At 39.4% G+C, this 13,323-nt stretch overlaps 1 protein-coding gene across 2 annotated transcripts in view; it reads left to right on the top strand.

The window, feature by feature from the left end:
• ETS1 (ETS proto-oncogene 1, transcription factor) overlaps nucleotides 1-13,323 on the top strand; it is a 196,721-nt gene that overhangs the window by 23,505 nt on the left and 159,893 nt on the right. For both annotated transcript variants that reach the window (XM_036744416.1, XM_036744415.1), the window contains exon 2: nucleotides 2,371-2,456. In XM_036744416.1, the coding sequence (XP_036600311.1) occupies nucleotides 2,382-2,456 (75 nt within the window). In that variant the 5' untranslated portion in view covers nucleotides 2,371-2,381. The remainder of the gene's footprint in view (nucleotides 1-2,370; nucleotides 2,457-13,323) is intronic.

The following is a 13,323-nucleotide window of genomic DNA, read 5'->3' as shown; positions in this document are numbered from 1 at the left end:
CCTCTTCCTCTCTACGGGACGAACGCTTGTCTGAGTATTTAACCATCTCCCATTCTCTGTGCGAGGGATGTCCTGAACCCTAGTAGCGTTTTCTGTCTCAGCCCCTAACACTGTCTCACTTTCCCCCCACTCGCTTCCCCTGCCACCATGGCAAGGACAAAGCAGGCAGTCAGGCTTGGTGTGGGCTGAGTTGGGATGTACTCTTGGCTTATTTGGCCTCCTGTTGCTGCTAGCCACATTAATAGAAAAGTTCTCATCTGGGTCAGTGGGTTCTTGAGCAGCAATTTGTTCTCCTGCTATCTGAGATTCCCGTTCTTGCTGTGGGGTAGGAGTGCCCCCATCTCTTTCACTTAATCTCAATCTTTCATATACTAGCCGGTAGGCTGATAACACTATCCAGCTTTGCCTAGATAGTGATGCCCCTGACTGAATCCCAACCTCTTGTAAACACCTTTCCAAATCCTTAGGATCTCCTCTCTGTAGCCTTGGTTCCCAGTTTTCACAGGGTCCGGCTTTTTTAGCCAATTCCTTTGCTAAGGAGGAATAAAATGGATCCTCCCACCCTGGGATATTCATCTCTTCCTCTGAAGTTCTTCTGCTTCTGAACAGAGATCTTATATCTAGTGATCCCATCCACCTCGTCACCAAATATATTAGGAAGGCAGAATTTATGATTTCAAAGAGAATCTCATATGTGCCTAAAAGGTCCGGAACCACAGGATATAAGGAATTCTCTAGGCTCCACAATAACAAGCCCACAAACCAGTGTCCCCATTTTGATATTTTCATCAAAAGCTTCCAGGCCCAATAAGTCCGCCTTATAAGAGTAACTAGGAGGCCACAGAGAAGCGAGATGGTATAAGGCAAAATCGTATACATGCTTCCCCTCTACGGTAAGAAGATTACCTACTAGCCTCTAGTCAGCTCTGCTACCGGCAGCTCAGCTTCGGCTGTAGGTGTCTCTGGCTCCAACCGGAAAAGGAAAGGAGGATCTTCAAGCTGTCCTCTCCCCTATTATAGAGTTTTTGACATCATCAAGTGCCGCCTGAACGACCAGGGCCGATTGGTTCTTGACTTGGCCCCTCCCCCAGTGTAGACCATGTTAACACACCTCCCCTCAGCCAGCGCCACGACTCATCACACAGGAAGCTCTGGTCCTGCCCCGGAAGAGCAAGCCCCAGCGTCCAGGGAAGCTCAATGAGGCGAGCTGAGTCATTCAAAGAAAACAAAGTCCATTCTGGCTACAAGGGGTCATTTCTTCTTCCAAATTCTGTAGCACTTGTCTATAGGATTACCCTTTTATGTTTGTATATCCCCAGTAACTAGTGCATGATCTCATGTGCATTTTAATACGTCAGATCTGCCAACCATCAATGTAGGTACTTCCACTAACTCACTCATCACCTTAATACAGATTTAGAGATGGTTGGTATTTTAGAGGCCAGTAAGTCTAATCTCTTCATTTCAAAGAAGAAGACACCAAAGATGAAAGAGATTAAATATTTTGCTGGAAGCTCCATGAGAAGGAGAAACAGAATTTGAACCCAGCTTCTCTGACTACACTCTTTTTCACAATCTCACTTCTCATCTTGTTGGAGAAACTCCCTCCACCAATGCAAACTGGCAACCTGTTTACTATGTATAGTCTTGGATAGGTACATGAAAGCATGGAGAGTTTAAGCGATTTGCCCATGGTCACTTGGTATGTTAGAGGCAAAACTTGAACCCAGGTGTTCCTGATTCCAAGACTGGCATTCTACACATTATCTTGTACCATTCAGTCTCTCACCTGAAAGCTCTTCCTGAGGTCTCACTAAGAAACTCCACTGACCTTGCACATGAAAGGCACTTTATAAACGTATACTAAACTAAATGGAATTGAAAACTTTCCCTCTCCAAATGTTCTGAGGATTCCTGGAAGACAGAGACGGTATTTTATATCTCTTTGTGTACCCAGTACTGTGCCTTGTATTTAGCAAACGCTCAGTGAATGTTTATTGATAATCAGAATGTGGTATCATGTAGGATCAAAGTCTATGGACTCAGACTCCATTAGGTAGCTGTGAGAAGCCTAGGAGGCACAGTAGATGAACCATTAGGCCTGGATTCAGGAGGACCTGATTTCAAATGTGACCTCAGACACTTAAATGTGACCTAGGCACTTAATAAACATTAATTCCCATTTGAGTCCATTATGGATAAGTTGCTAAATAACTCTGACCCTCAGTTTCCTCATATATGAAATGAAAGGACTTAAAACTAGATGATCTCTACCATCCTTTCAGTGTGGAACATTAAGAACATTAAGTTGAGAGTTCCCAGTCCACACCTCTATAAGTACACGTTCAATAGATTCTCTCTCCCATGCAGGGCTTGCCAAGATGATGAGTTACTATGTGGATTCAACAGCTAGCAGCCCTGCCTCCTACTCCGTTGCTGCTCGTCCTGGAGGACTGGTAAGTTGTATTCTCTTCCTTCCCCTCTTTTTCCATCAGGGCCCAGAGACTCCTTGCTACAGATTTCAACTTTCTTTACTCTCTTTGAATAGGGAGGCCAGAAACTGTTCTGCCTAATTGTTTTAATTCACCATTCCAGTCTCCTTACCGAGAAAACCCCATGTATGATAGGCTCCATAGGATCACAAAGATTCAGATGCGCCTGAATGGCTCAACAACAATTGCTTAAACCTGAACTCATTTGTCAGTGAAGTGAGTCCAGAGATTCCTTTTAGAAGCAGCATTTTTTAGAAGCAGTGGATAGAGGGCTGGACCTATAGTCAGGAGGACCTGAGTTCAAATGTGGTCTCAGGTTCTTTATTAGTTGTGTGACCTAGTGATGGGGTATAGAATCTGGGAACCCCCTTGAACCACCTTGAATCTATCCACTTGATCTGGCTTTTCATGCCCAAACAACCCAGCCTAGCTCTCCATTGTCTGATTACCTCCGGATAAAGTCATTTAACCTTTGTCTGCCTCAGTTTCCTCATCTGTAAGATGAGAGTAATAATAGCCCCTACCTCCCAGGGTTCTGAGAATAAAATGAAATAGATAATGTTTGTGAAGTGCTTTGTAAACTTTCAGGCACTATGTAAATGCCAGTTAGCTCTCATTATTTTGGACTAGTTAAGATGTAGTGTTTATCTTTCCTTGGATAAATGCACAAAATAAAAACCCTAGACTCTGGTTTCTGCTTCAGAGGACCACAGAATGTGTGAGTTTAACAGAATTTACTCTAAACACATTTTCTTGTGGGAAGTTAGTGTCTTCTGATCAGTTGAACCTGGGTTGATTTTTCAGGGGTTGAGTTGCCTAAATCCTAAACCTTCAAATATCCACAACATTTTAAAATTAGTGAACCTAACCAGAGAAAATTTTCTTTTTTTAAATTGCTAGTCTCTTTATTTTCCCACTTAATAGTATTTTATTTTTTCCAATTACATGTAAAGATAGTTTTCAACAATCACTTCTACAAGATTTTGAGTTCCAAATTTTTTCTCCCTTCCTTCCCTCCCACCCCCAAGACAGCAAGCAATATAGGCTATACATGTACAATCATATTAAACATATTTCCACATTAGTTGTGTTGTGAAAGAATCAGAACAAACAGGAAAAACCATGACAAAGAAAAAAAAGGGAGAAAATAGAATGCTTTGATCTTCATTCAGAATCCATAGTTCTTTCTTTGGATGTGGGTAGCATTTTCCATCACAAGTCTTTTGGAATTGTCTTAGGTCATTGCATTGCTGAGAAGAGCTAAGTCAGTCTTAGTTGGTGATTGCACAATGTTGCTGTTACTGTGCACAATGTTTAGAGAAAGATTTTCAGGGAAAAGCTCTAGATTTCTGGAATGATAGGAATGCTGAAACAGACAATGAAAACTTTTAGTATCACGCCCCCTATTTACAGGTAGAACCGAGACCATTGACATGCAAATTGTCTGAGATGTTAAGAGAATTCATGCATCTGGCCTAGGATTGACCAATAAAGACCTTTTCAGACCTGAGGATTTTTGCTCCATTGATTATACACCCCAGTCAGTCAGTCTACAAGTATTTATTAAGCATTTACTATGTGCCAGGCACTGTGTTAAGCATTGGGAATACAAAGAAAGGTAAAAGACAGTCCCTGCTCTCAAGGAACTTACGGTCTGAGGAGGGAGACAATATACAAACAACTCTGTACAACCAAGATATACATAGGATAAATGAGAGATTAGCAACAGAGAGGGAAAACCTTGGCATTTACAGGGATGGGGAGAAGCTCTTGTAGAAAGGGGGATTTTAGCTGGGACTTGAAGGAAGCCAGGGAATCCAATAGTAGAGATGAGGAGGGAGAGTTCTAGGCAGGGGAGACAGCTAGTGAAAATGCCCAGAGTTTGAGGGGACTAAGTCAGCTTGACTATTATAAATACCCAAATTAACTACAAAGGACTTATGAAGGAAGACGTTATTTACATCCAAAGAAAGAACTGATAAACAGAAGTACGTATAGAATGATTTTTACACACCCAGACACACACACACATTTGAGTCTAATAATAGCCATGGGGGCGGCGGGGTGGAGGATGGGGGGGAAGGGAAAAAGGAAATAAAGAAATTTAGATGATAATTTTATTATGTATTTAAAAAGAATAGCAAGTTGTACATAAGAGATTTGCAGTTTCATGAGCAATCATCTTTTTAAAAAAATTATACTGTTATGGAAATGCTTGTTTTATTCCATAAATTAAAAATTAAATAAATAAAAAAAATTTAAAAAGAAGGAAAATGCCCAGAGTCTGGAGATGTTGCCATAGATATGCATGCACTTCTCACAAAGCTCCCCAGGAAAGGTTCCATAGAGGTTCCCTCTATCTGTTACATCTTATTCTAGTAAATTATTCCTTACATCTAACCTAGATCAAATCTCTCATTTATTGATTCAGAGATTAAAGTTTTTATTGGTGGATTCTTCAACTTCCTCTGAAATTGAAAAGGCAGAATTTTTTTTTTTTTACAAATGAATCAAATCTCTTGTTTTTACCTTAGTACTGGATACTATGTTGATTTTTGACAACACAACTTTTAAGTGAATCCCTGCCTCCTAGAGTCATCTACACTTAAGGATCAAAAGTGTACATATTTGTTTTTGGTGGCAGGAGCAGGAGAGAATTGTGGATCAAAAGCTGTTCTAAGTTCAAGGGGAAGGATGCATTTAGGGAGGGTTAATAAATCCCTTCTCACTGGTTGTTCTGCAACTTTTTCTCCCACCTTCCCAAAGCTGTTCCTGTTCTCACACAGACACCACACACCCCCTAAACAAATTAAAACAGTTGTGCCATACCTTTGATCAGAAAAGTGTCAAAATAAGCTCAGCCAAGAAGTCCTTCAAGTTGGCTTAATAGAAAGTTGCAAAGGGACTTTTAGATGGGTAAGGTCACTCTGTGAACCTCAAGGAAATTACTCAGAAAAAGCTAATTCTGCTTTTTGTAGAGATTATCTTCTAAGGCCCATATAAAGGACATAAAATTGTTCTTCATGGGGGGAAAGGTTCTTAAGGATGTAACTCTAGAGATGTATTAAAATAAATAAATATAGAATTGTGTTTTCATTGCCAAATTCAATTCAACAAAGAATTTGTAGAATAGATTCCTAACATGGCACTGGTAATGGCTCCATCTGGACAGCAACCCAATTAAATAAGGCCTGGATCTTCACTTTCAAAATATATCACCAGGATCTGTATTTTGCTTTGCTTCATTTTATACATCGAGGTCAAGAAGTCCTACTTTCAAGTATGTCAAATAAAGTGGCATTTTACACCTAGTGTACATAGATCCAGTACCAAGTACACAAGAAACTCTTACAATATCTATGTAATATTTTCAAAAATTGTGTCAATCCACTTGTTAATATTGAATGTAGAAGATCTGTCATTTCTTGAATACATTGCCTCTTTCCTCTACTTCCCGCATCCCAATAGACACATGAATTTGAGAACATGTAGGTTTTGATCAGGTTTTCACTGGCTTTTTCATTCAAATAAAGCTATTGGAGTTAAAATAAAAAAAGGACAATTAGATAGGTGATCCTGACCAACATAAGCCATTTTGTCTTTTTTAGCTAAATTCAAAGTTCTAGTGATTTAGAGAAAAAAGATTATGTGTCAGAAGTAAGGCCTCTTCTAATTTAACATTCTCTGACTGTCTTGAAATATATTTCCATACTTCCATTCACTTTATCTTTCATTGGACCTCAGTTTCTCCATCATTGAAACATCTTAGTCAATTCTTTAGCACCATGGCAGATGCAGAATGGTTAGAAAAACTGAATAAGGTCTATTTCCTCATCCTGACTCACTCTAGAAAACACTCACCTAGTGTGAGCTCAAGTTCAATAAACCAGTGCCATCAAAATAGATAACCTCTAACTTTAGGCTTAGAAGGAATAAACATTCAGTGATTTATAACTTGGGGATGAGATATCAACTCAAGGGTATTAGCATTAGTCAGTTGGTTAAGAGGGGAAATTGAAAGCAAAGCTCACAATCTCAATCGCAAATCCAGGGTTTCATGGAGGGATCTCCCAAGACTTTCTCCACTTTCCCTGGACCTGAAGAGAAAACTGTAAAGCCCCATGAACTATGCCTTCTCAAATTCTATAGGGGCCAGAAACCTTGAATTCAAATACTCATACTTAATCAAGTGAAGTAAACTCAGCTAGTGTGACTTTGGCTCTGATATCCCAATAACCACAATGATAATAAAGATGAGAATAAGTGTTTACATCTGTACCCATTGAAAAAGAGTAGAATGAGATAATAATAATTATGTTTTCTACCCTTTACAAACAGATGACAAGTCTCCATACTACAAATACAGACCCCAAAATATTCTTGAAAATTTAACAAATAAGCATATTGGAACTGGAATTTTGTTACAGACTGTACTGTTCCCCATAGTCACGTGGACATAACATTGGCACACAGAAATTTAAGAACAGCAATGTTCTTAATAGATGGCATCATACTAGATGCCCAGAAATCTCAGGCTATGTAAAACAAATCAAATGGGAGGAATGAGAGCCATATTATAAACAGGATGACATACATATCATCCCTCTCATCCTGTCTGCTATTGTTCTGAAGATACTTTCAACAAGCCTGGAGAAGACGAGCTTGCATCCCAATATTTTTATTCAACTACAACAAAGGAATCATTTCATCCAACATTAAGAATAAAAGAACCACAGTAGAATAGTAACTTGTTAGCTAGACCTTTGACATATAGAAGGAGAATAATGACAACAGCAAAAACAAAGATATTTATACAGCTTTGTTAAGGTTTACAAAGTATTTTACAAACACTATCACATTTAATCTGGCTCTGATTCTCTGGAGGGACAGGTTATCTGCCCTTATGGTTTGAGAAATTAAATTAAATTAAAATTTGCAATTAACCAGCATTTATATATATATAATATATATACACATACATGTATGTACATATATGTTTATATGTATATGTGTGTATATTACATACCTGTACATATGTTTATTTATTGTATTTTTAATAAGCATTTACTATGTGCCAGGCACTATGTTAAGCATTGGGGATACAAAAAAGGTAAAAGACAGTCCCTGCTCTCAAGAAGCTCACAATATGAGGAGGGAGACAACATACAAACAGCTCTGTACAACCAAGATATACACAGGATAAATGACAGATTATCAACAGAGGGAAAGCATTGATATTAAGAAGGATAGGAAGAAACATCTTGTAAGAGATGGGATTTTACTTGGGAAAGAAGCCAGGGAAACCAAAAGATGGAGATGAGGGAGAGTTCTAGGAATGAGAGACAGCTAGTGAAAATGCCCGGAGTCAGGAGATGTTGCCATAAACATGCCATAGACGCCTCTCGCAAAGCTCCCCAGGAAAGGTCGTATAATCCCCCTCTATCTTATTAGTAAGGTCAATTCTTTCACTGACCATTAAAAAAAATTATGTTTTGTTCTGCATCTTGAATCCATCATCTCTCTTTCAGGAGATAGGTAGCGTACTTCATCATTAGTCTTCAGGAATCATGGCTGGTCATTGTGTTGATCAGAGTTCTTAAGTCTTTCAAAGATGTTTGTCTTTACAGTTGTTATGTACAAATTGTTTCCTTAATTCTACTCACTTCACCATGCATCAGTTCATACAACTCTTTTCAGTTTCCTCTGAAATTGTCCCTTTCATCATTTCTTAGGGAACACCAGTATTCCATTACATTCATATACCATAATTTGTTCAGCTATTCCCCAGTTGATGGAAACCCTTAGTTTCAAGGTCTTTACCATTATGAAAAGAGCTGCTATAAATAAATTTGTATATATGTATGATTTTCCTCTTTGATCTCTATGTATAATCCTAGTAGAGATACCACTGGCTAAAAGGGTTGCCACTTTTAGTGATTTTTGGGGCATATTTTTAAACTTCTTTCCAGAACAGCTAGGTGAATTCACAGCTCCTCCAAGAGTTTAGTAATGTACCTGTTTTGCTGTAGCCCATATAACACCTGCCATTGTCTTTTTCTGTCATCTTCCCCAATCTGATTGATGTGAGGTAGAATCTCAACATTGCTTTAACTTGCATTTCTCCAATTATTAATTAGTAATTTGGGACATTTTTTCTTGTTGTTGTTGATACCTTAGATTTCTTCCTTTGGGAACTGCCTTTTCATATCTTCTGGCCAGTTATCAATTGAGGGATGGCATTTTTTTATACATTTGAATTGATTCCTTATATATCTTGAAAATCAGACCTCTAACAAAGAAACTTACTGCAAAGTTGTTTCCCTCCCTGTTACCATTTCCCTTCTAATCTTAGCTGCATTTATTTTGTTTGTGCAAAAAACTATAATGTTATATATTCAAAATTTCCCAGTTTATCTTCTGTGATTTTCTCTATCTTTGTTGATGAATTCTTTCTCTATCCATTGATTTGAAAGGAAATTTCTTCTTTTTTATATAGTGCCTATTATACAAATATGATAGAATTTGGTCCTCACAACATCTCTAGGAGGTAGGTGATGTTATTATCCCATTTTACAGATGAGAAAACTGAGGCAAACAGACTTATTTAAGGGTGCACAGCTAGTAAGTGTCTGAGGCTGGATTTTAACTCAGACTTTCTTGATTCTAGGCCCATTATATCACTTAGCTGCCTATGAGTAAGGGAGATCTGGGTTCAAGTCTTGCCTATATTAACCAAAAGATCATACACAAGTAGCCTAGCCCTCAGTGTCCTGAGCAGTTTTCTGGCACCGTACCTTACAAGACAGCTGCTAATCTGCCACAGTAGAGGGAGTTCCCATTCTAAACCACTTCCCACATTAATGAAATCAGATGTTCATTTGTTATAAGGATGCATAAGAATAAAAGTGTTCAGAGGGACCATATTGTAATAATATAGAACCAACCTTCTAAGTTAGGATTCATGAAGCCTACTCTCAACAATTTCCTATGTCTCAGTTTAAGCCTTTGTGAATCAGAGGCAACATTAGCTTTTATTGATGTATATAAAATTCACACACATCAATAGGAAGCATAGGTCTATTATTATCTTACAGCAAGGCTTAAAATGATCTGAATAACATTATTTGAAATGCATACTAGAGGCAGGTAACCACCTTCAATTCATATCTCAGGGTCACTTTGTCAAAAGCAGGACATATTTTTTCCTCTGGCAAGGCCAGTTTCCCAGGGGACTGTTTAGAGCAAAGTGATGTCATGGTGGGGGAGGACTAGAGAGGTGGTGGAAGTCATTTGGTCATTGTGTAGGCCAGAACTGTACTTTTCAGGTACTTATATGGGCTTCTGTTAGGAATCCTTTTATCCAATGAGAGGAAGCTCCCCTTCCTGTTATGCTACCCTGACAAACATATTTAGGCTTTGAAAGTCCCTCTGAGTCCCCCATTCATCCTCTGGTGTGTCCTTTTCTTTCTCATATCACCTTGACTTGTTAAGCATAAATTTTTCTTCCTGAGGGCAGGAGTGGGAGGTGGGAGGGGAAAGCTAGGAGTTTATATTCAAGCTAGGACCTATATTCAAGTCCTTGTCTGTTACATGAGGTAGGAGGATGTCGGGGGAGAGCCACGGAAATTAGCCACCTTTGGGTCATGTCAACTTTAGGAAGCACCTTGAACTACTGTGAGGAAAAAAAAAGACAGCATTGCCTTTTTTTGAGGCCTAGCCTTGTTCAGGGAGCACAGGCTAGTTGCCCAGAGTGCTTGGAGATTTAATTCTGATTTCTCTGGTGAGATTGGGAGGAGGGAAGGAGTGGGAGACAGGGTCAAATTACCTCTGACCAAAAGGATGAGCAAATTTTCTATGACATCAGGTCACAAGCTGAGTTTCCTAGGAAAGGAATTAGGGGGTTGCTGACACCACTAGGGGGACAGGCTTGGGATGGAAAGAGATAGAGCTTAGCCATTCAGCTCTCACTTCTCTGCTTTACTCCAGCTACCTCGTTGAGCCCTAAAGAAATACCTGTGCACATTTGTGGAAGGGTCTTATCCTGTGGCCATTTTGTATTTCTTTACTGACCTTTGCAGACCACTGTCCTCCCCACTCCTTGGTAGGGAGGGTAAGGGTGGCCTGAACCTATCTTTTCTTTATTTGATGTCCTTCTTCAATTCCCTCAGGACATTCTATTTAATCACCCTTAAGCACATAATTATAAACTGGCTTGTTGCATTATCATTATATGCCTGTGTCCCTCATCCTCTCTACTAAAATTATAAACTCCCTGAGGGTAGGTACTGTACCACTTGTATCTGTAGGGCCTATTATTAGCACAGGGCTTTGCAGTGAGTAGGTAGTTAATAAATTAAAAAATAGGACTGGCTGAATTTTGCCTCAGGTATCTTACCAAAGCAGCCAGCTTATCCTCTGGTACGTCACCCTTTCCTCTATGTCCCTTAAACTCTGAGCTTTCATCTTCCTTTATGTTGGCCACCCATTCCCATGTCTTCCTCCTAGTTTCTGGATTATGCTACATGGCTCTTTGGAGAAGGTTGAGAATTTCCGCTCATAAGAGAGCATTCAGCAGAATTAGCTAGAGTTACCAGAAATTAAGGATAAGGATGGTCTCATTCAAAAACCCACTGGCTTCCTCGCACTCTGCCAGCAGAAACTAGTTCCTTGCAACCAAGATCAAAGTTCCCCTGCCATAGGCTAGTAGTTTACAACCCCATTGTGTAAACAGACCTGGTTCTCTTATCTTGAGTAATTACCCTTTAATTGGGCCTCCTTGGGAGCAACCCCCCACTTGCCCACTCTCTGGTCGTCCACATACCCTTCACCTCTCTTCTCCACCCCTACATGTGTTAGTTTTTGGAAGTGCTTACATAGAAATAGGCCCTCTCCCCTTTCTAGGACTTTCACTCAGAAGGCCTAGTTTGTTTTCCTTTAACAACAGTGGTTAGAAACTAATAGGGTTTCCTTTAGTATGAGAATCCTGAAGAAGAGCTGGCAATCAATCTGGGTTCTGTGTCTTGGAGACATGGGAGAAATTCAGATTACAAATGCTGCCAGACAGAAGTCTTCCTTGGCATTAGGGTAGGGGTGGCCTCTAATAGAAAAGACTTTGCTTGAAATGATGTTAGGGTTGGAATCTGAGATAAAGAGATTAAACACTACAAAAAATAAGGCCTCTATTCTCAAAGAGCTGAGATTTTATTAGGGGGTGGCATCTTAGAGGTGAACTTTAAGTGTAGGGGAGTACTTCTACCCTCTACAGAGGTAGTCTCCCTCGAGTTGTCTCTGAACTTTGAATATTTTGGAAATGAAGGTGATATAAGAGCAAAAGAGAAATAGGTTAAAAAAATACAATGCAATACAGGGGAATATATCTTTTTAAATGGCTCAACATCAGAAACTGATATGATTTTATCAGTGAACATGACATTAAACAGGAGTTGCAGCTCTACTCTAAGGATTATGGGGCCTTTCCATCTGACTTGTCTCCCCCATTAAAAGGTGAATTCTTTGAGAGTGGTACTGTCTTGCTTTTCTATTTACATCCCCAGGTATAGGCACAGTACTTTGCACATAGTAAGCACTTAACAAATTCTTCATTTATTCATTCCTTTTAGGTCCTCAGAACTACTGGATTTCTCACACAAATGTCCTTTTTCTGTGATTTTCAGTAAATACAAGCCCACATAAGAAAGGGGCAGTCCCTTATAAGTATATTCTATGTTTGTTGTTGAGTCAGTCATGTATTCTATATAGTGCTTACCTTATCACCTGATAGCTTCCTAAATGGTCTTCATGTATCTAGTCTACCCCATCTCCAATTGATCCTTCAGATCATTTTCCAGTGTAATTTCTGACCACTTCATTCCTCTACTTAAAAATCTTCAGTGTCTCCCCTTGCCTATTAAATAAAGTATAAACTCCCAGTCCTGGCATTGAAAACCCATCACAATCTGGCTCCAACATATGTTTCTGTCTCATATTACTGCCTTCCATCTTTAGGCCCATTTTTATACCATCTGCCATGGCTGGTATAGACTCTCTTCCCACCCTTCTCTTCCCCACCTCTGTCTGCTGAAGTCCCTTTCTGCCTTCAAAGCCCAATTCAGTTGCCACCCTAACCATGAAGCATCCCCATTGCTGCTGAACATGATGGCTCTCTCCTCAAATTTCTCGTGCCATGCTGTCTGGATCTTTACTTTGCATTTCATGGAATCATAAAAAGTTAGAGCTCAGATGGATGGATCATAGAGGTCATGTTGTAGACCAACTTTCTCATTCTGCTAATGAGGAAGCTTATCATATTGTCAGTTGGTTATTTGTATATACGTTTTATTCCCTTTCTATTAGTTTGTAAACTCCTTGAAAGCAGGATCTATTTGAGATCTGTCTTGGTATCCGCATATAAGATTTGATCTGAATAGTTTTTGGATGACAAATCTTTAACAAAAACCAACTTTTAATTGACATGCTTACTGTATGAATTACCCTTTCTCCAGATATATAACATTGTCCTACTTTCAAATGACAGCATTCTGGGAATTGGAGATACTAAGAATTCCTTCACTCATATTCTTATGAATTCTTACAGAATTGTACATCATAATCTTGTGTCAATCCCTGCATTCCCCTTTACGAGGTGAATAAGAGGTTACCATAGAACTCTAATTATGCCACTGCCTGAGAGACTTCGACTTCACATCAAATGAGGGACTTCTCTGTGATCCTGGTCGCCAGACATGCCATTTAGCATAGACTTCAGCCAAGATCAGTCTCAGGGAGACAGTGTCAAAGCCAGGCACCCAGGAGTTGTGACCTGACCTTTAAC

The sequence above is a fragment of the Trichosurus vulpecula genome, chromosome 2, assembly GCF_011100635.1.
Source record: "Trichosurus vulpecula isolate mTriVul1 chromosome 2, mTriVul1.pri, whole genome shotgun sequence".
NCBI classification, from domain to species: Eukaryota; Metazoa; Chordata; class Mammalia; order Diprotodontia; family Phalangeridae; genus Trichosurus; species Trichosurus vulpecula.
The sequence above is the reverse complement of the archived record's forward strand: the minus strand, read 5'-3'. Positions and strand labels throughout refer to the sequence as shown.